The sequence below is a fragment of the Castor canadensis genome, chromosome 11 (assembly GCF_047511655.1).
Source record: "Castor canadensis chromosome 11, mCasCan1.hap1v2, whole genome shotgun sequence".
Lineage (NCBI taxonomy): Eukaryota > Metazoa > Chordata > Mammalia > Rodentia > Castoridae > Castor > Castor canadensis.
Window position 1 is genome coordinate 138,581,322 of NC_133396.1, and position 22,009 is coordinate 138,603,330.

The 22,009-nt window shown below is 40.2% G+C and overlaps 1 protein-coding gene across 6 annotated transcripts in view; it reads right to left on the bottom strand.

The window, feature by feature from the left end:
- Akt3 (AKT serine/threonine kinase 3) overlaps positions 1-19,525 on the bottom strand; it is a 286,879-nt gene extending 267,354 nt beyond the window's left edge. The window contains exons 1-2 of one of the 6 annotated variants that reach the window (XM_074048785.1): positions 19,316-19,525; positions 8,929-9,086 (exon numbers count right to left, since the gene is read on the bottom strand). In XM_074048785.1, coding sequence (XP_073904886.1) covers positions 8,929-8,974 — 46 coding nt within the window. In that variant the 5' untranslated portion in view covers positions 8,975-9,086; positions 19,316-19,525. The remainder of the gene's footprint in view (positions 1-8,928; positions 9,087-19,315) is intronic. The other 5 variants (XM_074048783.1, XM_074048781.1, XM_074048788.1 and 2 more) reach the window with 5 other exon arrangements.
- Between the last annotated feature and the right edge of the window lie 2,484 nt (positions 19,526-22,009).

Here is a 22,009-nt window from a genome sequence, read left to right on the forward strand (position 1 = left end):
AAAATTAAAATCAAAAACTTCCTGTTAATACAGAAAAAAATGAGTATAAATACTAAATATTAATAAATTTGATGTCAAGCCTAGCAATATCTTGTAACAGGTTGTTATATAAAAATAATAGCTACTGTTTACTCTTTGGTATGTCCCATGCACTGTGCTAAGAGCTAATCACACATTGTGATCTTTGACTCTTATAACCATATAAGTGTACCATTATCTCTACTGACAAATGAGAAACCCAGGGTATACCAAGTATTTTGCCCATAGTCACTAGTAAATGGCAGAGCGAGGACTTGAAATTGTCCTGTTCACCACTGCACTAAACAGACCTATATGAGTACTTGTAAAGACAAGAACAGATTCACTGAGAGCAGATAATACCAAATTAGTCAAATATGATACTGGCATATCATATTTGATAGTGGTTATTTCTCAGAAATAAAATGAGAGTCAAGGAATCACTATCATATTCTGTGTATTTACTGCTTGAACATTTTCACACATTACTTAGACAACACAAATTTTCTCAACCATCATGATGACCAAAGAAAACAGGTTAAGAGTTTCTAAAAATTGATCTCAATTGGGAAGGAAAAGTCTGACATATTAAATTACATAATGGCCAGGCACGATTGAGCGTGCCTGTAATCCCAGCACGTGGAAAGTAGAGGCAAAAGGATCTCATTTATGAGTCAAGCCTAGGCCACAAAGTGAAACAATGTCTCAAAAAAAAAAACACCAGCCAGGTACAGTGGCTCATACCTGTAATCCTAGCTACTTGGGAGGCAGAGATCAGGAGTCAGAGGGCTCACAGTTCCAGGTCAACCCAGGGCCAAAAGCCCATGAGACCCCATCTCAACTAATAAAAAGCTGGATGCAGTGGTATGTGCCTGACAACCGAGCTACATGGAAAGTATAAATAGGAGGATCACTGTCCAGGCTGGCCCAGGCATAAAAACGAAACCCTATTCAATAAATAACTAAAGTCAAAAGGGCTGGGAGCATGCCTCAAATGGTACAGCACCTGCCTGGGAGGTGCAAGGCCTGAGTTCAAACCCCAGAACAGACAAAAAAAAATTACATAACATTTAATTAAAATGTTTCACATGACAAAAATATAACATAAAGTTAAAAGATATAGTCAAACTAGAAAAACTATTTGCAATAAAAATGATTACTACTCCTTGCCACCTGAACTCCAGATACGACTGTTTATGCCTTTAATACCAGTGAGACAGTACTGTGTAATGTAGTAACAAGAATGCCATCTCATCAGACTCACCTTATTTTCACATCATGGGTGAGGATCATGGGGCCACCTTAGAGTGAGTCTGTCATGTCCACTGACATGCTTAAACAAGATCTTCCATCTCTCATCCCATTAACCCAGACATCCCACTGTGTTTATCCCACATCTTAGCAGATGAATAATGACTTAATTTTTCTGGATCTTACTGACATAACTAAGAATATATTCTGGAAGAAAAATTATTAATAAAAGTAATTGGGATATTTAAAAAAACCTTACAAATAAACAAGAACAAAAAACTCAGCCAGGTACCGGTGGCTCACGCCTATAATTCTAGCTATTAAGGAAGCGGAGATCAAGAGGATGGCAGTTTGAAGCAAGCCCTGGGCAAATAGTTCCTGAGACCCTATCTCAAAAAAAAAAAAAAAATCACAAAAAAAGGGCTGGTGTAGTGGCTCAAGTGGTGGAGCACCTGCCTAGCAACCCTGAGGCCCTGAGTTCAAATTTCAGTGCTGCCAAGAAAAAAAAGAACATAAAATCCATAAACTTAACTACGGACAGGCTTCATATATAAAAACTGAGTAAGGTTAGGAACAATGAATTCATGTTGTGAAAGTTAAGACTCACGAGTGGAGAAATGTAAAATAAAATAGTAATATAATGGCAAAAATTAACAAGACTAACATCCAGTGATGGCCATAATGTAAGAAAGCAGAAACCTTTACATAATAGGCCTAGGAATGTAAATTAGTAACACCTATATAACAAACTGACACACATAAGTGATTCATACAACTAAACTATAATAAAAACTCTTTTAAAGGGTAAAGGAACTGTTAAAAGTGACTGTGGCCCTCATTACAGTAATGGCATCACTGTCAGGTAATTGATTATAGGAGCAGCTAACAGTCACACAGTGCCCATCCCTGTCCTGACCATGTCTGCAATACTGGATTCATTTCTGGCTACCAACTGAAAGAGAAACACTGAAAAGTAAGATGTTTCCACAAATAAAAACAAATCAAGAAAGTTCAGAGATGGGCACACTGGATCATGCCTCTCAGCTTAGCTACTCAGGAGATGGAAGATTGGGAGGATAATGGTTTGTGGCCAAGAGGGGCCAACAGTTTGTGAGACTCTCATTTCAACCAACAAAAGTTGGGCATGGTGATGAATGCCTGTCATCCCAACTACACAGGAAGCATAAATAGAAGGATCATGGTCTAGGCCCGCCTACCTCAAAAATAACCAAAGCAAAAAGGGCTAAGTTTATGTGTGTTAACAGCAACTTTTACAGTTTCTATAACTGTAGGGTGTACATGGAAGCTTATCACTTGATGGTTCTCTCCATTTGATTTTCTTGGTTAAAATTCTCAAAATGAGTATATGCAAAGAACAAGAAAAATGAATTCTACATTATTGTAAACACATTAGTCTAAATCTCAGAACTTCAATGTCACTAGAAAATAACTTTTAACTTCTTATCTTGTCTTCTAGTCTCAATAGTCAAATGAGCTTCTTTAGCACATGGTTTTCACAGTCACTATCACAGCTCTCTACTCTCTATGGAAAAAGCTTGCTGCTGGGTAGTAAACAGGAAATCATACTGTCATTTTCTTTCTCCTTAATCACTTTATAATTTATTTCTAAAGTCATTTTGTGAATAAAACATAGACAAAAAAATGCACACAAAGTAAAGGGAAAGGAAAGGTCCTTGGATTTAAATAAGCATCAAAGAACTGTGTGCTATACCAGCTTGTTTAATTTTACCACATCACAACAATCACGCATTACAATACAATTTAGCTTGCAATAATTATGTTGCTAAAGTATATTTTGCACAGCAAGATCAAGATATCTTGTCAGATAATTTACAGACACAAAACTTTTAGCTTGGAATTACCAATAGTAGTCATCTACTTTACCTAAATAAACCATCTTGTAGGATATTAGACAAATACCATTCAAAGGACAAAGTTTATGGATACCCCTGAATTGGAAATTATAAGTACAAAATAAACAAAGAAAAAAAGTTATTGGAAAGCAAAACTGGTTACATGTACAGGTGACAACGTGGAAAGTTCAATCTGTGACAACAAGCAGACGAGAAATCAATACACTTTCATCAATCAGAATGTTCTCAATAAACCCTCTGAAGTTTGGGCCACTTTCAAACCAGTCACAGCATTATGGACTGACTACTAATATATTAAATTTTAATTTGTTTTCAAAGAACTGACTTTCCACATTTGTGAGACACTGCTGAGTGCTAAGCTTTGGGTGTAGTTTGAGTGTCACCCAACGGTCTTTTATGATGCAAGGCTTAGTCCTCAGCGTAGCTGTAGCGCATTCGAGAAGCAGTAGAGCCTTTATGGAATGGCAGAGGGAGGTCCTTGGTTCAATGGGGGGCATGCGCTTAGAAAGTAATTTCATAGAACCCTTTTAGTTCTCATAGAGGACTATTTAAAAAGGAGCAATACTGGTCCTTCCTGTCTTGCCTCTGCTCCTGGCTCCAAGTGTGATAGCTCGTGGTTCCATCACTGCTACCTGCCACCCACCAGGGCAGGTAAGCCCATGCAGGTGCCATCCCTTGGAACTCCAAAACAGTAACTAAGTAAAATTTTTCTCTTTATAAAATAGCCTGTTTCAGGTATTTCAATACCATATCAAAAAAGCAGACTAGTACACCTGGGTTTTTAAGAAACTTAAGCAAATAAAGTTTCATAAATTACAACAAGCCCTTGATTAAATACTACTACAGTTCATTTAATTCTATCATTTACACCCTTTAAACTGGCTAAATTTCCTGCTTCACTAAAGAGCTAAGTTTCTTCATAGCAAACACAATCACTCACTATAATAAAGTGAAAAAACAAAGCAAAACTTTTGACATCTAGTTTAGAGACAGAGAATCACTAAGTTTGGAACAAGATAAGCATTTACTGTACATGCAGAAGCCTCCCATGTTCATGTACAGCCCAGTTGTAAGGTATTTTTTAGGTCCACCATGGAGGAAAATGCAGACATTACTTTATTTCAGGTGTGCTGCATGAATATTTTATTGTCATTTCTAACACCAATAATACTGTGTTCATTTGTCATCTCAATTAATTAATACTCACCATCTTCAACTGCTGCAGAAAAGTATAGAAAAAGATGGTTTCATTATTGATGTAACACTAATCACCAAGTTTAGAACAGTATTTATTCTATGTAATGTTAGTACTTAAGTCTGGTTTTTTTGCAAGAGGCATGTACTGAAAAGCAACTTGTTCACAATAGAAGTACAAATAAAAATCAGATTATCATTTTATTTGGAATCTGGTAAGGAGCTAATAAGAACTGACTCAAAAATACAGGCTTAAGAAAAAAAGGCTTTCAAAGTAAGGAATGTAATTTTTTTCAGTGCTGGGGATTGAACCCAGAGCCTCATCCATGCACTCTACCACTGAGCTACATACCCTCAGCCCCAAATTTCATTCACTGTTAACATTTTTCTGTCAATCTTTTTTATTAATAGAGTAATTTTAAGACACTCCTCTATATACTAATTTTAAGACACTCCTCTACCTTACAAAGTAATGTAAAGAAGATGGGATATTATCATATTTATTTTCAAATAAGTACACCAAAATTCAGATGATAATAATCTGTCCAGCATACTAAGTAGACAGTAAATAATAATGCTGTTTTTGGGAGAAATTCCTGGATCCAAACTTGAGCCAAACAACAACAGGCTTATATTATAGTGACATTTGACTAAAACACAAAATTATTAATCACATAATACAGAAATTTTCCAAAGGAATAAATTAAGAATAGGAGAAGGGTGCCAAATTTTACTTCCTCTAGTATTTCAACTAATCTTTTCAGTAGTACAGTTAAATACCACCATCACATCCTCATTCAGTGACTCTAACTTGTCAAAAACATGAGAAATGGTAAAAATGCACAGAGGACACCACCAGTAAGCCCAGTCCCCCAACTACACAGGTAATAGGTAACATCAGACACCTGAAGAAAACACCACCAGAAGACAACTATAACATGCAAATTGAAATAGTTACACAAAGAGGAGAAAAAATCTTCAAAGTAAAACCTAAAAAGGACCAGGTGTTAGTGGCTCACACCTGTAATCCTAGCTACTGAGGAGGCAGAGATCAGGAGGATCATAGCAAATAGCTCAAGAGGTCCTATTTTGAAAATACCCAACATAAAACAGGGCTGGCAGAGTGGCTCAAGTGGTAGAATGCTTGCCTAGCAAGTGTGAGACACTAAGCTCAAACTCCACTACCGATTTAAAAAAAAAAAGAAAAAGGTTCTAAGATATAAAAATTATATCTGTAAGATCACTATGGACTAGAAAGAATTCCCAGAAATATACAAAGCTGAAATAATTCAATAAAGGGCTAGAAGAAAGAGTCAAGGAAATTGCCCAGAATAAATTCAATTTTCCTAAAAAAAAAAAAAAAAAAAACTAAAAATGAAAGAAAATTTTTGAAACAGTAGATTTAGAAGCTCCAGAAAATAAAGAATACAGAGAATATACAAAGGAAGATATAACCAAAGACATATAAAAGATTTCCCAAAATGGAAGACAGATGTAAGCCTTCATATTCAAAGATTCACCAAATTTTTTACAGGATAAATTTTTTTTAAAAAGATTGCAATTCATCCTTCAATTTCATCAATCTAAGCATACAAAAGCATAAACACAAAAAGCTTCCAGAGAATAAAACCAGGTTACCTCCAAAGAAGTAAGTCACACGAGTATCAAGCCTCCCAACATTGAAAGTAGCTATAAAACACAATGGAATGCAACCTTCAAAAACTAAATCCAAAACAAAAGGAAGACATGAGGTCTAAGAAAGCACAGAACTTGACGGAGAATTAAGTTAAACAATATGACATTAGCTAAGCATCATATACAAAAAGAAGTCAGTTCATATTAGCACTTCAACAAACAGTTATGATTAAAAATCTGGATAACCATGTAGGAAGACTGAAGATACACTTTTCAATCAACTGTGGAAAACATATCATTTACAATGTCGAGGAAAAAGCCAGGCACAGTGGTATACACTTGTAATCTTGCACTTGGGAGACTGAGGCAGGAGGACAATGAGTTCAAGACCAGCATGGTCTACTCAGCATGACCCTGTCTCAACAAAAAACGGGGGGAGGGGGGGAGGAGGGTGCCAGAAAGCTCAGGAAAACCAGGCATGGTTCACAAGAAAACATGGAGCAATCGTGAGCACTGAGTGTAAGAAATCCCTTTTCTCTAGGGACCCATCACACTAGTTTATCAGTATTACAACACTGCTCACTGCTTTTCAGAATCAACAAGCTATAATAAACCTTGACAATATAAAATAAATACTGTAGTTGACATAAATTGGGAAGGAAATGTAAGGAATTCAAGGGAAAGATGGTAAGGGGTGCCAATTTTTCACAACTCGTAAGGTGGCAAGTTTAGAATTAATGTCTTAATATTTTCAAAGGAGATGGCCCACAGCTTAAAATCTAACCATAAAGGCAACAGGAGGAAAGATGAACAGGTATTAAAGTTAAATTTTTCACTTTCACTTCAAAATGGTTAGCCACAAATAAAGACTCATATATGATGTAATTAGGATAATAATGAAAAGAAAAATAAAACAAGTCTAAAATGGTTGCTTCTGAGGAAAGAAACTAATTGAAGAGGTGCAATGTAGAAGGATTTTCATATTTTTGTACCTTTGAGTGCTATTCACATTCCTATGTTCATATTGCTATGTTTATTGCTTCTAAAACACACTTCTACACACACACAATCAGAATGCCCCTTCCCTGACCAGTACAAGAAAAATAATGAGAAATTCTTTCTTTTTTTTTCTTTTTTCTGTATTTCATGCACTAACTACTAACCTTCTACTACAGTATTTCAGACAAAATGCAATGAATTCAACAGACTCAACAACCACTCTAAAACCTTTGATAAATACATAGACATAGCAACAGCTTACATTTGTGTTAGAATTGTCTAACCATATCCAAATCCATTATTTCATTTGATCTTCATAATTTTTAAGAGCAGATTTTAGAGATTTAGAGTAAACATTAAAAGGTTAAGTAGAAAAAAACAAATAGAAAAAGTAATACAAACTTAATAAGCAAGTTTCAAAAGAAACCAAACACTTTCATAAAGTATTGAAATCTGAAAGTGTTTTCCAAAGTTAATATGAAAATAACATTAAAGAAAAACATAACAAAACAGTCACTTTGGAAAACAATTTGGCAATATTTATGAAGTTAAATCATAAACTTACCATATGACCCAGCAATCTCATTCCTAGGTTATTACCCAGAAGAGATGAACATATATTACACAAAGACATACACTCAAATGTTCATAGAAACAGCCCAAATGTCTATCAACTATTAAAAACATAAACAGTAATGTATCCAGACCTCAGAATTCCACTCGACAATAAAAAGGAACAACCTAATGGTATATACAACATGGATGAATCTTAAAAGTATTACATTATGGGAAAGAAACCAGATACAAAAGACCATGAGTTTCAAAATTCCATGTAACTGAAATTCTAGAAAAGCAAAGGGCTGCCAGGGTTGAGGGACAAGAACTAGGCTGCAACGAGACAGGAAGGAACTTTTTGGGGTGATGGTAATGTTCTGTATTATGATTGTAGTTTTCTGGCACAACTCATCAAAATGGACCTTACAACTGTTTAATTCGGCTGTATGCAAATTATAACTCAGTTAAGGCTGATTTTAAAACTCAATAATACATAATTACATTTAACTACTAACAACAGCTTTTCAGTACAGATATCAACTACAGATCTTCAAAGAAGATGAAAATCAGTATTTAAGAGGTAACTTTTAGCCAGAAAATAGACATATAGGAAATAAAAAGTCCTAAGAATGTAACAGCCCTCATCTTCCTCAACTTGGCCATGTGAGTGAACAGTACTTGTCTAGCAATAGTCTAACCTCTGGATTTTATACATTGACCTCATAAGCAGGTGATCTGACAGATAAACTAAAGAGTTCTTTAATAATAATAATGCACTTATTTATCTAAAAGAGTGAGCAAGAAATGCTAAAGTAGATTATGAAAAGTAAAAATGTGAACTTAAACATAAACTGACAAAAAATATCCTTGTCCTCATTTGGCCTTTTACATCAGGACTTTACTTACCTAATTTATGGTACTGTTTAGCCCAGAAGTTTGTAGGTGAGCCCTCTCCCCTTTACTATGTTAAGTCCTTCCTCTACCACCATCCAAATTAGCTTAACTGAATACTTTTATTTATATAGTTACATATCATTAAACGTATACAAGGTAGACCCTTTCTAGATAGTAAATGATTCTAAAGACAGCCACTGTCTTTAGAATCTGTGAACACCACAGAGAAAATACAGCACTAACATGCATACACACCACATACCAGAAAGTCAAATCTAATTCCATAACTACATTATAAATTAACAAAATCAAGAATTACAAAAAGATACCTAAACAACATACATGTTGAATATAATTTTTCTTACTAGACATAGCATGTCATGGTTTACTTTAACAGAACAGAAAAAAATCCACTCTGAAGACACCAACCACTCACTGTTTAGCACTCTTACCAACCGTATTATTTTCGATTTTGTTGAGCACTTACCCCTCTTCTGAACCCAACCTTCTTTCACAATGGTAACATCGCTCATGATGGCTCCCCTCTGAGCCCCCAACTTGGAGAAATGGTACTTTGTGATATCAGCTTTAGGGTCTGGATTCTCTGCTGCTGCTTCCCTTCCCACTCTCTAGTGATGACTCAGCCTGGAAGGAAGTATTGAAGAAAGAATTTCTTTTTTTTTCCACTCTTGCAACTCACATAGCAATAACAAACAACTAATTCTTTGTAAATGTCTTCATCTGGCCTAACCTCACATAAAAGTCTAGCTCTTCAAACTGGGGAGCTTATTTATTCTATATGAATACACTGTTCTGGAGCAGGTCTTGCTACAGTTCAAATGATAATGAAACTTTTAACCTAAGAGATTACAATAAAATATGTCTTAAGAAAACCACTGTCACACCTATACATATAATATACAACATGTGCTCGGTAATGTGTGTTTGAACTAAAAAGAGGGGACAGAATGAAAGCTAAGTGACCCAAAATCCCTATAATTTCAGAGAACTGTTGTCAAAGCAATTGCAAATATTTTTAATTGCTGTGCTTTATGTAAAATACAATGTGCCAAGAAACCAACACTTACTTATTCTTACTTTGCCTTGTTCCAAGAAACATTTTAGGTGGATTACATTAAATATACAAAACCATTTTTAAAGTAAACAAAAGTGAAACAAAAGAAATATGAAAATGGAAAAGTGAGTATCCAAACTATCATTCTCTGGTAATCTTCACAACAACCCTGTTAAGGTACTGTTAATTCTGTTTCACAGATGGGGAAACTGAGGTTCACAAGAGATTAAGCAACTTGCTAGACTTCAACATAACTAATCAGTGACAGAGCTAAGATTTGAACCCAGACTGTCTGATTCCAGACCTTGCATTCTTAATTTCAAAACTATACAGCCTGAAAAAAAAGGAAGCCAGAATAAATGTCTACGTATCTATAAAGATGAACCAAAAACCTGGCATGAAGTTTTCAGGAAAACAGTGCAAATAGCAGGGTGCTGGTAGCTCACACCTGTAATCCTAGCTACTTGGGAGGCTGAGATCAGGAGGACTGAAGTTGGAGGCCACTCCAGGCAAATAGTTTGAGGGCCCTCCATCTCCAAAATAACCAAAGCAAAATGGACTGGAGGTGTGACTCAAGTGGTAGAGTGCCTGCTATGCAAGCACGAAGCCCTGAGACCCATCCAAAAGAAAAAAAAAAGTGCAAATAAGGAAACACAACAGATTTCAGTATTTACAGTATCTATAATTTAAAAAAGAAAAAAAGTTGCTCAGAAGACAAATTTCAGAAATTGACCTCAAGGGTCTTCATGAGATACCTTATACTGTAAGAAAGTCTGCAAAAGCACCCTAACATGTATAGCAGTGAGTTTAACAGGACTATTTCTTGTCCTTCTCAATCAAAAAAGAGAAAGCTAACAAAAAATTCAGAAAGCATATCCACATTTCCAAAACCATGGTCCAGGTATACCAGTACCATGTGGCCCAGGAGCTAGGGCATAAATTTTAGATAACCAGAAAAATGGGACTATTCAGTCAAGTAGGATTTTGATAAATTGTGCATAGATAGCATTAAGTTCTGAACTTAATGGCTGGTACTGAACTCAACTACACTAAAGGTGGTTCTCCAATGAAATTAAGTACAATCATTAAATAATCATAATCAATACTAAACACCCTCTGAATAGCCTGATAAAAACTGTGGCTCAGCAGACCACTCCATTATGGGCCACGGGGTAGAGAGCAAATACCTACAGATAAGGTGAGGACAACTCAAAATCATCATCATGGAGGTCTGCCGCTGCAGAGTAAAAAGGGGTACTAGCGTCTGGATTTATGGGCTGGGAATATAGCTCAGTGGTAGAAAACTTGCCTATCATGTGCAAAGCCCTGGGTTCAATCCCTTAGTGCCACAAGAAATCAAAACAAAGAAAAGAATCTCCATTTATTTCCCCAAAAATATGTTTGCTTGATAGAATACTAAATTATAGTAATAATAAGAAAAAGGTGAAGAAAAATTCTTTGTTCAAGTAAGTTTAGGAAAATTTTATAAACCATGCCTTTCTCTTGAAACATCTCCATTAACATAGTAAATGTTCTAAATCAAAGAAATACACATAACCTGATTTATCCTTGCAAAGCCTAAAATGAATACTGCCACAGGAAATGGTCAAGTAATTTAAGATAAGACCCATTTCATCATTAAAAACGTGCTCCATCCCCCCCAAAAAAACCTACTTAAGAATCCAAACATCATAGACAACTGGCAGCACATTACAGAGCTAGAGAAATGAAAGCACTATTCCTTGTACTACATAAAGAATTATAAGTTAAACATGGGAACACTGGTAAAAATGATGTCTTCAGAGAAGCAGCACTAAAGCCCATCTCTCTGGTAGTACTTGTAGCAGTGGATCCTTTATCTAGTAATACATTCTTTGATTCCCACTGTTAAACTATATAATCTAAATAAAAGAGAATTTGTATCATATTAATCTCAGAAATAAAAGTGGAAGAGAGATTTGAGTAATAATAATTAGAAATAAAAACATACATACCCAACAAACACATACTTACTGTTTAAATAACTTAATTATATTACACTTAGAAAGAACACGAGAAAAGCAGAAGTGGACAGTTCATTATCATAGTCCTAAAGCTGGAGGGACCCTCACTTTAGTTGAAGGAACACAGGCCAAGATAAATGAACTGACTTGGCCAAGCTCACATAGCCACAATGGCAGAACCCAGACAGACCACCCCGTACATGTTCCTTCCTCTGGCACTGCCTCTTCAGTACTAGCACTACACTGAAATATCCAGATCAACCCAAATCAATGAATTCTCTTTTATAACAGAACTGTTTCTTCAAGGATAGTATTTTAGTTAAAAATATTTTTCAGGGCTGGCACAGTGGCTCAAGTGGTAGGGTGGCTGCCTAGCAAGCATGAGGCACTGAGTTCGAACACCAGTACCACACACACACACAAAAAAATAATCAGTGCTTGTACATTAACATTAAACTCTTTAAAATGTTCATTAAATCAACACAATAAAATTTACAATCTTCATCAGGGCCAATGAACCCAAAGATTGCAAATATGGCTTTATCCATTTGTTACCAAATTCTATACAAATGTGTTCTATCTTGAGACTTCTAACAGACAAATTTTGGGGGTTTTTTAATCTATTGCATTAAACATTTACAGCTGGATAATCTAATGTTCCCCTTATAAAAGGTTTCTTTCACACAACATTCACAGTAGAATCAATTTAGCCTGAATGCTTTGTATACATTCTACACTAAAGATATCTTCATTAAGACTCACTACTTGAGATTTTGATTAAAAGCTGTATTTGAATGTAATTTTATAATGTACAAAACATTTCACATCTTTAATTCCACTCAACTGCAATATTCATTATGAAGGCACTGCACTTGGCATTCAACAAATATGAAATAAATGAAGAAAGGAAAGAACAAAGATGTAGCTTTACATTATGAAGAATAAGCTAGGCAAGCAAGGAATGTAAGTCAACAAAGAGAATGAGACTGCCATCTCAAAAACAAAGCTGAATTTAAATATTATGCAAATCCCTACATATGAATAAAATTATAATACAAAAATTTAAGAATTAAAATTATAATAAATATTCTTTCCTATCCGCTAAAGCGTATTTCTTACAAGCTGCCATGAACTGCAAGAATTAGTACATCTCAAAACTATCCTTTCTCTTGATCTTTTAACAGTACTAGGGTAGGGCTTCGTGCTTGGGAAGTAGGTGTTCTACAACTTGAGCAATACCTCCAACCCTTTCTTGACAATTTTTATTGAGATCAAGTTTCAACTCCAAACAAAATAATCATTAATAATATTCAAAATTATTCACTATGGGAAGAAAAAGGAAAGAACAGAATATCTTAATGATGTAGCTGGGTGGGGGATGGGAAAACAAAATATATCTTCATGATGTTGTAAAGAATTTTTTTCTTTTTTGGCAGTACGTAGGTTTGCACTCAGGGCCTTGTGCTTGCTAGGCAGGTGCTATACATACATATATGTATACATATACATACTTACTCAGTCAATAAACATATACTGTCTACTCCGTAACAAGAACTATAGTGAGTTACAGGAAGGAAGCAAAACAAAGTATTTTTGAAAATCTTTTCCAAATCTATTATTTATTATCCATGAACTTTCACTTCTATCATCTCATTAGATTCTGAAAACAATCTGTGTAGTAGCTAAATGCACCCATAATTGTGAATCTAAGAAAACTGTGACCAACCAATGATGACATTATTTCCCCACAGTTGTCCTATCAAGCTAGTGGTGAGCAGTAAGAGTGACTATCTGCAACTGATGTCTTCTATCAGTTTGATATGCTTCTTATCAAATAACAAGGTATAAACTCTCTAATATATGTAATTACCATTTGCAAATAGTTTTGAACATTTTTTTCTATGTCAAATTATCTTCCAAAAGCCCAGAAAAGCAAAATGGTTAAAAGTAAACAAAAAATCAAATATAGCTAAAGTTTCACAAATTACAACAGAAGACTGAAAGTAGGTTAATATAAAATAAAAAGGCACTCAGAAATTCTCTTGCATACAAATAAATGCAAACTTCATAGGTTAACAATTTCCTACATGTTAAAAGTCAAACTACAATAACCTTCTCTAAACTATAGACAAACTTTGAATGTAATGCTGCACACCACCATTTTCACATGCCTTATATGTACTAGCCAAATTGAATTGTGATGTTCAAACACAATGGAATACTGTTCTTTTGAAACACAAATGACAGTCAAGGGAACCACACTATAATTCTACGGTTAATTTCTGATTTTGAGAAGTAAGTGAGGCTTATCTGTAATAGTAAATACACAGGGCTATTAAAAACTTTGAAAAGGAAACATACTGAAATGGAAAGAGGTACTTGAAGGAAATTCAACGCAACTTGTCCTGTATTTCAAATACTCTAAGGTAGTCTGTCCCTTTTAAGAGTTGTTAACCTGTTAGAAACACATCACAAAGAGGTATGAGCCACCTAAACATCTATTTTGGATATTCCCTCTCTTCAAAATACAGTACTACCCATGTGGAACATTCTTAAAGTTCTTTTTATGGATATCTTCACTGACTTGCAGACTGGGACGACAGAACACCCACGTAAGTCTAAGTGAAATCTCTAATTTTCAGACAAGGTAACTGTCTTAAAGTTGTTCTTAAAAAACAACTTCATAAAAGTAAAAATATACCTACAAAACATAAAACAGTTTTCCTCTCCCTTTAGAGCATCTGAGTGTCTCCATTCAACATGCCCATTATTAAAAAGGAAAGCAGCAGTTTGTGCTAGGTGGTATATGTAACATTGTAATATCAAACCTAAGAAAAATGCTTATCAGCTTCCTCTCCTTCTCCTAAGCCACTGAACAAGCTATTGATAAAATCATCCCCTCCAATTCTCATGTAAAGTGTTGCTTGTCTTAGGTGAAGGCACCTAGAAAAATAAACAGGTTGAGGACTGCTAGTAAAAGAAGTTTGGTTCAGTTGGCCATGTAGTTCCAATGTACACATAAAATTCTTCTGAAATCTAACTTGGGCACCTCCCTAATTATAAGATGGGGAAAATAAATAAATAAAACACCCATTCACTCACATAAACACAACTGACCTATACTCCACTTGACAGATTCTTACCCCAGATTAAGCTAAGAGCTAACCAGTAGGCCTGGAATCCTCTAACAAAGTTCATCACAAAGATGGATTACAGAGAAACTTGGATGCCTTTTCCCAATTCTGCCCCACCCACAGTGATGCTGTGTAAGGTCCCCTTAATTTTCTCTGCCTCAGTTTCTTTAGCCGTAAAGAAAAGTGTAAATAAGGCATGACGGTGCACACCTGCAATCCCAGCCCAAAGGAGGCCGAGGCAGGAGGATGGAGAGTTCCTAGCCAGCCTTAACTACATAGTGAGGTTTGAGACCCTGTCTTGAAAGAAAACAAGAGAAGGGAAGAGAAGGGGAGGGAACACAATTGGGCTAAACTTCATTATTAAAAAACACTACCTTCGGAGGACTGGAGGTGTGGCTCAAGTGGTAGAGTGTCTGCTTTGCAAGCATGAAGCCCAGAGTTCAAGCCCCAGGCCCACCAAAAAAAAAGAAAAAAAAAAAAGGGCTGGTGGAATGATTTAAGGTGTAGGCCCTGAGTTCAAAAAACACTACCTTCCTTCCTTCTCATCCCCCAGCCACCCAAATATAGTCAAAGGCTTTATTACTTAACATAGAGGGGAAATATTCTCATTCGAACATCTTCTTCTGTCTTCTTCTGGCAGATCTTTTGACTTTCCCCTCTGAATATTAGCAAAATATACCACTTAGAAATGTAAAATACCCATACTTGGTGATAACAATTTAAATATACTTAAATAATGATAAGTACTGAAAAGAATCAGAACTACAAATGCATACAAATCAAGAGGCATGTATTAATTTATTCACCAACTACTATTTGAAGATGAGCAAGTGGAGGAAACTTGTCCGTCTAACTTGATGAAAGACTACAATGCTACAATGAAATATGTAAGCAGGTAAGGCAGTTGACATTTGAAACAAACGAAGTAAAAAAGAATGCTAATAGGTCCATCAACACACTTTTCTTTTTTACTATAACTGGATTCTGTGGAACTTATTGTAATACATTATTAAAATTTACCATTCTCACTGTGAACTCTAAGAACAGGCACAAACAAGTTAGGGAGAACACTAAACAGTGTTCCAGAATTAGAAAAGTTGAAATGGATTTTTTTATGCCACAAGTAATGTTTCCTCATGTGAAAATCTTTCAAAAGTGTGGCAGAGGTAGGTGTAAGGCACACATAACAGTGCCTGGCACAAGGCACGTGCTCACAGGCAGGAACCAGCATTTATTGGAAACTGAATCAGCCCTACCATATGAAAAGACCATGATAACCTATCTGTTAACATCAAACAGTTCAGCCTAACTTTTCAGAAAAGGATATGCTGTATGAAATCAGCATTAAAAATACTGATGCACATGCTGAAATCTGGAATTAAGAAGCAATTTGAAATAACTTAAATATTTTACCACATCTTCTACAAATATTGTATGCCTTATTAATTCATACAAACTTAAAAATGCAAATCAAATTATATACTGACTTGGTCAAAGCAAAATGAAGTTTTCCTTCTCTTGAATTTTGTTGTTTAAATCTAAAATGGTTTTAAACTATTTTACTTTTTATAAACTTAATCATTATAAAGACAATGCTATCAAATCATGGCTAAGATCCAATTAACATACAGCTAATAGGAACTGCCTTATCACCCCAAGGACAAACTCTTGAACTAAAAGCTACAACAACAAAAGAAAGTATAGTTATTATAAAAAAAAATGCAAAGTTTAAGCAAGTTCCATTTGTTTTGAGGAAGCTCAAATAATTGTAAATTTCCATATATTTAAATCAAAAGCTAAAGTTGAAAAAACTCCATGGACTGGAGGAGTGGCTCAAGTGGTAGAGCAACTGCCTAGCGAGTGTGGAGCCCTGAGTTCAAACTCCAGTGCCGCAAAAAAAAAAAAAAAAGACAAAAGAAAACAAATAACAACTCCTAAATTCCTACTTTGCACAAGAATCTACATAAAGCACAATTTGTCCCAGGACAAGTTTAACCAGCAGGTTTATTTAGATCTGCAGGAATTCTAAAACACAAATTATCTAGTGACAATCATCTTCTGAATGAAAACTGCTTGCTCAAACCAGCCTCTAGCACACAGCTCACTTTAAGTGAATGAAACCTTATTTAAAATAACTTGTTATAAAATTACATGAACAAGCCAGGGATTGTGGCTCACAGCTATAATCCCAGCACTCTGTAGGCTGAAGGATTGACAATTTGAGGCTATATACTATATAGTGAGTACAAGGACAGCCTGGGCTACATAGGGATACCCTGTCTCCAAAGGAAAGAAAAACAAGTAAGACTACATAAACCAAAAAGCTCAAAGCAAAACTATTAAGTACTCCGACATACACAACTTTAAACTAATATTCAATGTCAAGATTAAAAATTAATTTTAAGTTGGAAAACAATTCACTGATCACTAAGGAAAGTACAGGGGACAAAATGATCACAAATAAACTTCATCAATTGTCACAGAATTATTTTAGATATTAACTTTTAAAATACAGTAAGAAAATGCACACTTCATCTAAAAATTCTAGAGTTGTCTCCTTCGTGTGATATACACTCTCTCACTTTAAAATTAGCTCAAGCCAAATGTTTTGGGGTCAATCTCAATTTTTAAAAAAACACAAATGTTTAGCTAGGATCAAGTTTATATCCTAACCAAAAAATTTAGTCTCGATATATATCTTGCATGTAATTGTGTATTGGTCATATATTCTGGAAAACGTGGAATTCACGAAGTAGGTACTTTTTAAAAATATTTGTGGGCTGGGGATGTAGCTCGGTGGTTAAGAGTTTGCCTAGCATCAAAACACATGGGTTCAATCCCCAGTACAGCAAAAATAAATATATTTTGATGTTTTAGACAACCATCTACTGGAATATTCAGATCTATCTGTGCAGATTTTAAGTCTTCCATGATGATTAGTCAATTGTTTTCCAACTTAAAATAACTTTAGGTTAATAATGTTGATATTCTTAGTTTTAGATAGATTTTTTTTAAAAAACTCTTAAATCCCTACTTCGTACAAGACTCTGTGCTAAATAATGTCTCATGGTAAGTTTAACCAACAGGTTTATTTAGGTTTGCAGTGGTTCTAAAGCGCAAACTCTCCAGTGACAGCGATCTGAATGATACTCAAGTTCTGAATAGTAATCTTGATTTTCTAAACTCTTTATTGGACTCTCCTGCCTTTGGCTTTTCTAACTTTTTCCTAAGCGAGTATCTAACCTAAAATAACGAATGGGTTTCTAACCAAAACGCAGTGGTTGTCTAGTGATTTATAGTTCTACTACCAGATACAACATGAACATGACCACGCTTTTCCAAAGACGGAACACGTCTAATGATGAGGCAACTGGCAATGTAGTAACTACCAAGTCATTCAGCTTCAAGATGAACTAAAATCAAAGTGTGAACAATCTATTGGGATAAATTCGTCATATAGAGATAATTGTTAAATGTTTGTAGACTTTCATCAATTACAACCCACTGGGCTTTCAACCAAAATATCACAGTGGTCACTGAGTTTTATTTTCCTTAGAACGTGGTTTTGATGGACTACTGTGAGCATCCTAGCTTTGACTTATGGGTAAGCATTTCCTCTGCTTTCAGAAGAGAAAACAGTAAATACCGGCACTGGGAAAACCTGGCCCGACAGGGACTCCGCACCTCCAGCCTCCGTGCAGATTCCCGGGAAACCCCAGCAAGGGGCGCCCCGTCTGGACGCCGGGGTTCTCCCGGAGCCGTGAGGCTCCCCGCCGGGGTCCCCAGGCCCCCCAGCATCATGGCTGATGCGGACCGCTGCGCAGGGTGGACGAGGAAGAAGCCGGTTTGTTTACTGGCAGCCCGCGCCGCGGACACGACAGCATCAGAGGCTCGGCCAAACCCAGCATCTTCCGCACATTTCTATTCTTAGCACACGACTCCGGAGCCCATCCGAACCCACTACTGTTAACAACGCAGACGAGCGCGCTGCCCACTCCCCCACGCACCGCCACCCCCAGCGCCGTCTTTGGTGCGCGCCGGCGGCGGGGCGGGGCGGGGCGGGGCGGGGCGGGTGCGGAGGAAGGAGACCCCGGGGACGCCAGCGCATCCTCGCCTGCGCCCGCCACGCGCGAACGGCCCCGCGCCGGGCGCGGCAGACGCCCGCCCTCCCCCCAACCCAAACAGCGGCCCGGGCGCCGCGCGTTACATAACCCGCCGCCCCCCGGCCCGCGCCCCCTCCCCACGCCGCGCGGCCCTGCGGGGAGGGGCCGGGGGAGCGGCGCGAGTTGCGCAGAGTCGGGAGGCACCGGCCGGGCAGCCCAGACACCGACGGTACCGCTAGGCCGGGAACACCCCTCCCTGGCCGCGGGGCTCCGCCGCCCCCACCCCCCAGCTCCCCGGGACAGCCAGAGGGGTGGCGGGGTCACCCGCGCCGGGCATCCCCCGGCCTCCGTTACCCACACCCACGGTCTCCGGCGACCCGGCCCTCGCCCACGCCCCCGGCGCGGTGACAACCCGGAGGCCCCCCCGCCTCATCCCACCCCACCGCACCCCACCCCGCCGCCGCCGCCCCCGCCCGCCCGGGGAGGCCGGGACGGAGCCCCAGGCCCGGGCTGCGGGGGGAAAGCGGGGAGGGGGCGAGCGGGGGGCGGTGGCTGTTACCTGCAAAGGCGGCGGCGGCCCCGCAGCTGCTCGGGCGGTGGCGGAGGATGGAGCTGGGGGGGGCGGGGGGAGGAGAGGGGGCGACTCGGGGGTCCCCCCTCCCTCCTCCTCCCCTCCTGTCCTCCCCCCACCCCGCAGAGCCTCTGGCCCCCTGGAGCCCGGTGCGGCCGGCGGGAGGGGAGGCGAAGGGCTGCAGGGAGGAGGGAGGGAGCCGGCCGGGCGGGCGGGCCGCGGAGCTGGAGCGGGAGGCGGCGGCGGCGGCGGCGGCGGCGGCGGCGGCGGGAGGAGGAGGGAGGAGGGCGGCGGCGGGGGGAGGAGGGGGCGGAGACTACATGGGAATCGGATGTCGGCTACAAATTCAATTCATCGCCGAAAACAGCGCTCGGGCAGGGGCCGGGTCGCTCCGGCGGGCGGGCGGGCGGCGGCTCCGGGCTGCGGGGCGGGGGTCCGCGGCCTCTTCCGCCGGCCTCGCCTCGCCTCAGGGACCCCGCCGCCTCCCCGCCCCCTCCTTCCTCCCGGGGCCGCCGCCGATCGTTCTCGCCGCCGCCGCCGCCGCCTCGGGGCTTGTTGTTGACTTTGAGGAAAACTCCTGACGTCAGGGGCTGGCTCTCGACGACTGGCGGGAGCGGCTTTCCCGCGTCCCCGGCCCTGCCCGCCGCCTCGGCTCCCCTCCTTGCCGGGCCCTAGTCCCCAGGCTCCCCCGCGCCCCCCAGACCCGCGGCGCCCCCTCTCCTCTCGCGAGAACGCTCCCGGCGGGAAGTCCAGGGCTTCCCCGCGCCGCGTGGCCCTCGGCGCGCACCGAGGTCGGGGGCTGGCGGCCCTCGCGGCCGCGGCTTCCGCGCGCCACCGCACCTGGGCGTCCCCGGCGGGCGGAGGCAGTGAGGTGCCCATCTTCGGGGTGGTCCAAGCCAGAGGGTGCCCGGCTACCCCGGGACACCTAGGCTCAATCCTGGAGCACCTTTCGGGAGAGCTGGCTCATTGGGGTGTGCAGACTGCAGTGGGATCGTAATTCACCCTTAAAAACACCCCCGATTTAGGGATGTTAGTTTTCATTGACTTTGGAGCAGCCGTGCTGTGTGACGGTTCCCTGAGACCCAGCCTGTTGAAGTTCGTGGATGAGGATATGTACGGTGGAGACCCTGTATTTACAAAATGGCCGTATTTTACCATCTGTCACACTCCAGAAAGTCATAAAGGTAGTTTACTTTTTTTTTTTTTTTTGAGACAGTGCTGCACAGCTTCTAGAAACACCTGTCAAACGTCCCTACTAATCCGCCACATGGCTCTGGCCTTGTTAAGGTGCCTGTTACGTCCTCAAGTTTTATAGGAGCGATACTTGCGCACCTGGGACTGTCACAGCGAGCTGGCTGGGCTCCTTTTGCGCCCAGTGAGTGAGCAAAAGCTCTGGGCAGTGTTGGAGGCCCTGGGCCCCAAGTGCCAGAAGCTCATGGGCGGTGCTGGCAAGCTCAGAGGCTTATGGCCCAGGTGCTCAGGTTAGAGGCTTGCGGGCGTGGTTTTGATTGCCGGTAGCCAGCGCTCCTCTCCTAATGAAATCCTTGGCCCTAGGTAGCAGTCGGCTGCAGTCAAGATCAATATGACAGCATCAGTATTACAGCTTGGGCGCTCAGGCGTCTGGACCTTCCACCGTGGAAAGCGTCTAGTGACTGGGGCCCTGTAGTGCTTGCAGTCTGCTTTCTCTATCAGTTCTGCGTGCCCCACCCCCGGAGCCCCACAGGTACTGCTGCCTCCTCTTATCAGCTCAGCCCACTGAACCCATAATAAAATTCACAAGGGGGTAAGAAGCCGTTTTTAACTGCTAACGTTGCAGCACATAAGATTGTCTCCCTGCTACCCCCAAAACAATCTAATTATATAGGGTTATGGGTGTGAGATGCAAATGAAGGATTGTATTTTCACCAATCACAGCACAGCTTCCAGTTCCACCAATCACAGCCCCCCATAGGAACCAATCACAGGCCTTGTATAGGGACCAATCACTGGTTTCATGCTGAGTTACTGAGGAGGTCCTCCTCCCATCTTAAGTGACAATAGCTGCAGGGTCAGCTAAAGTACACTAGACCAGGCTTTGTGGTGCACTCTGTAATGCCAGCACTCCCAAGCCAGGAGAATCATGAGTTCGAGGGCACCATGGGCTACATTTCAAGCTCCTGTGCCAAAAGGGATTGGGGATGTAGCCCAGTGGTGGAACACTTTTCTAGCATGCACTGCATAAAAAAAGTTCAGGGAAGCTTGTCTTGCCTGGAGTACTGCCTACCAAGGCCAGTACAGGTTGTGCAGAGCACCCGTGACGACCCGGGCAAGGCCCCCTGAAGCAAAAGTCCTGGCTTCCATGGCAGTGTTCTGTGTGGCTGGAAGGGAGGCTCCTCAAGGCAGCTGTGGAGTGTTCAAAGCATCCAGGCTGCCATAATCACAATCCTGCTGGCCCCTGAAAGAGGGGCTGCTGGGTTGACAGCTCCCAGCTCAAGGCAGCTGGGAGGAAAGGTTTGACGGCTGTCAAGGCAAGGTCAAGCCTGCCTGGCCCCCAGCAGCTTAGCTTATTTGAAGGGAGTGCTTACAGTAAAGACTTATCAGCATTAACATTCTTAACGATGTTCACTGGTGCCTCCCTCCTAACCAAATACCCCTCTCATCAGGAGGACTGGGTCTCTAACCCGTCTCAGGGCCTCCTTTTCT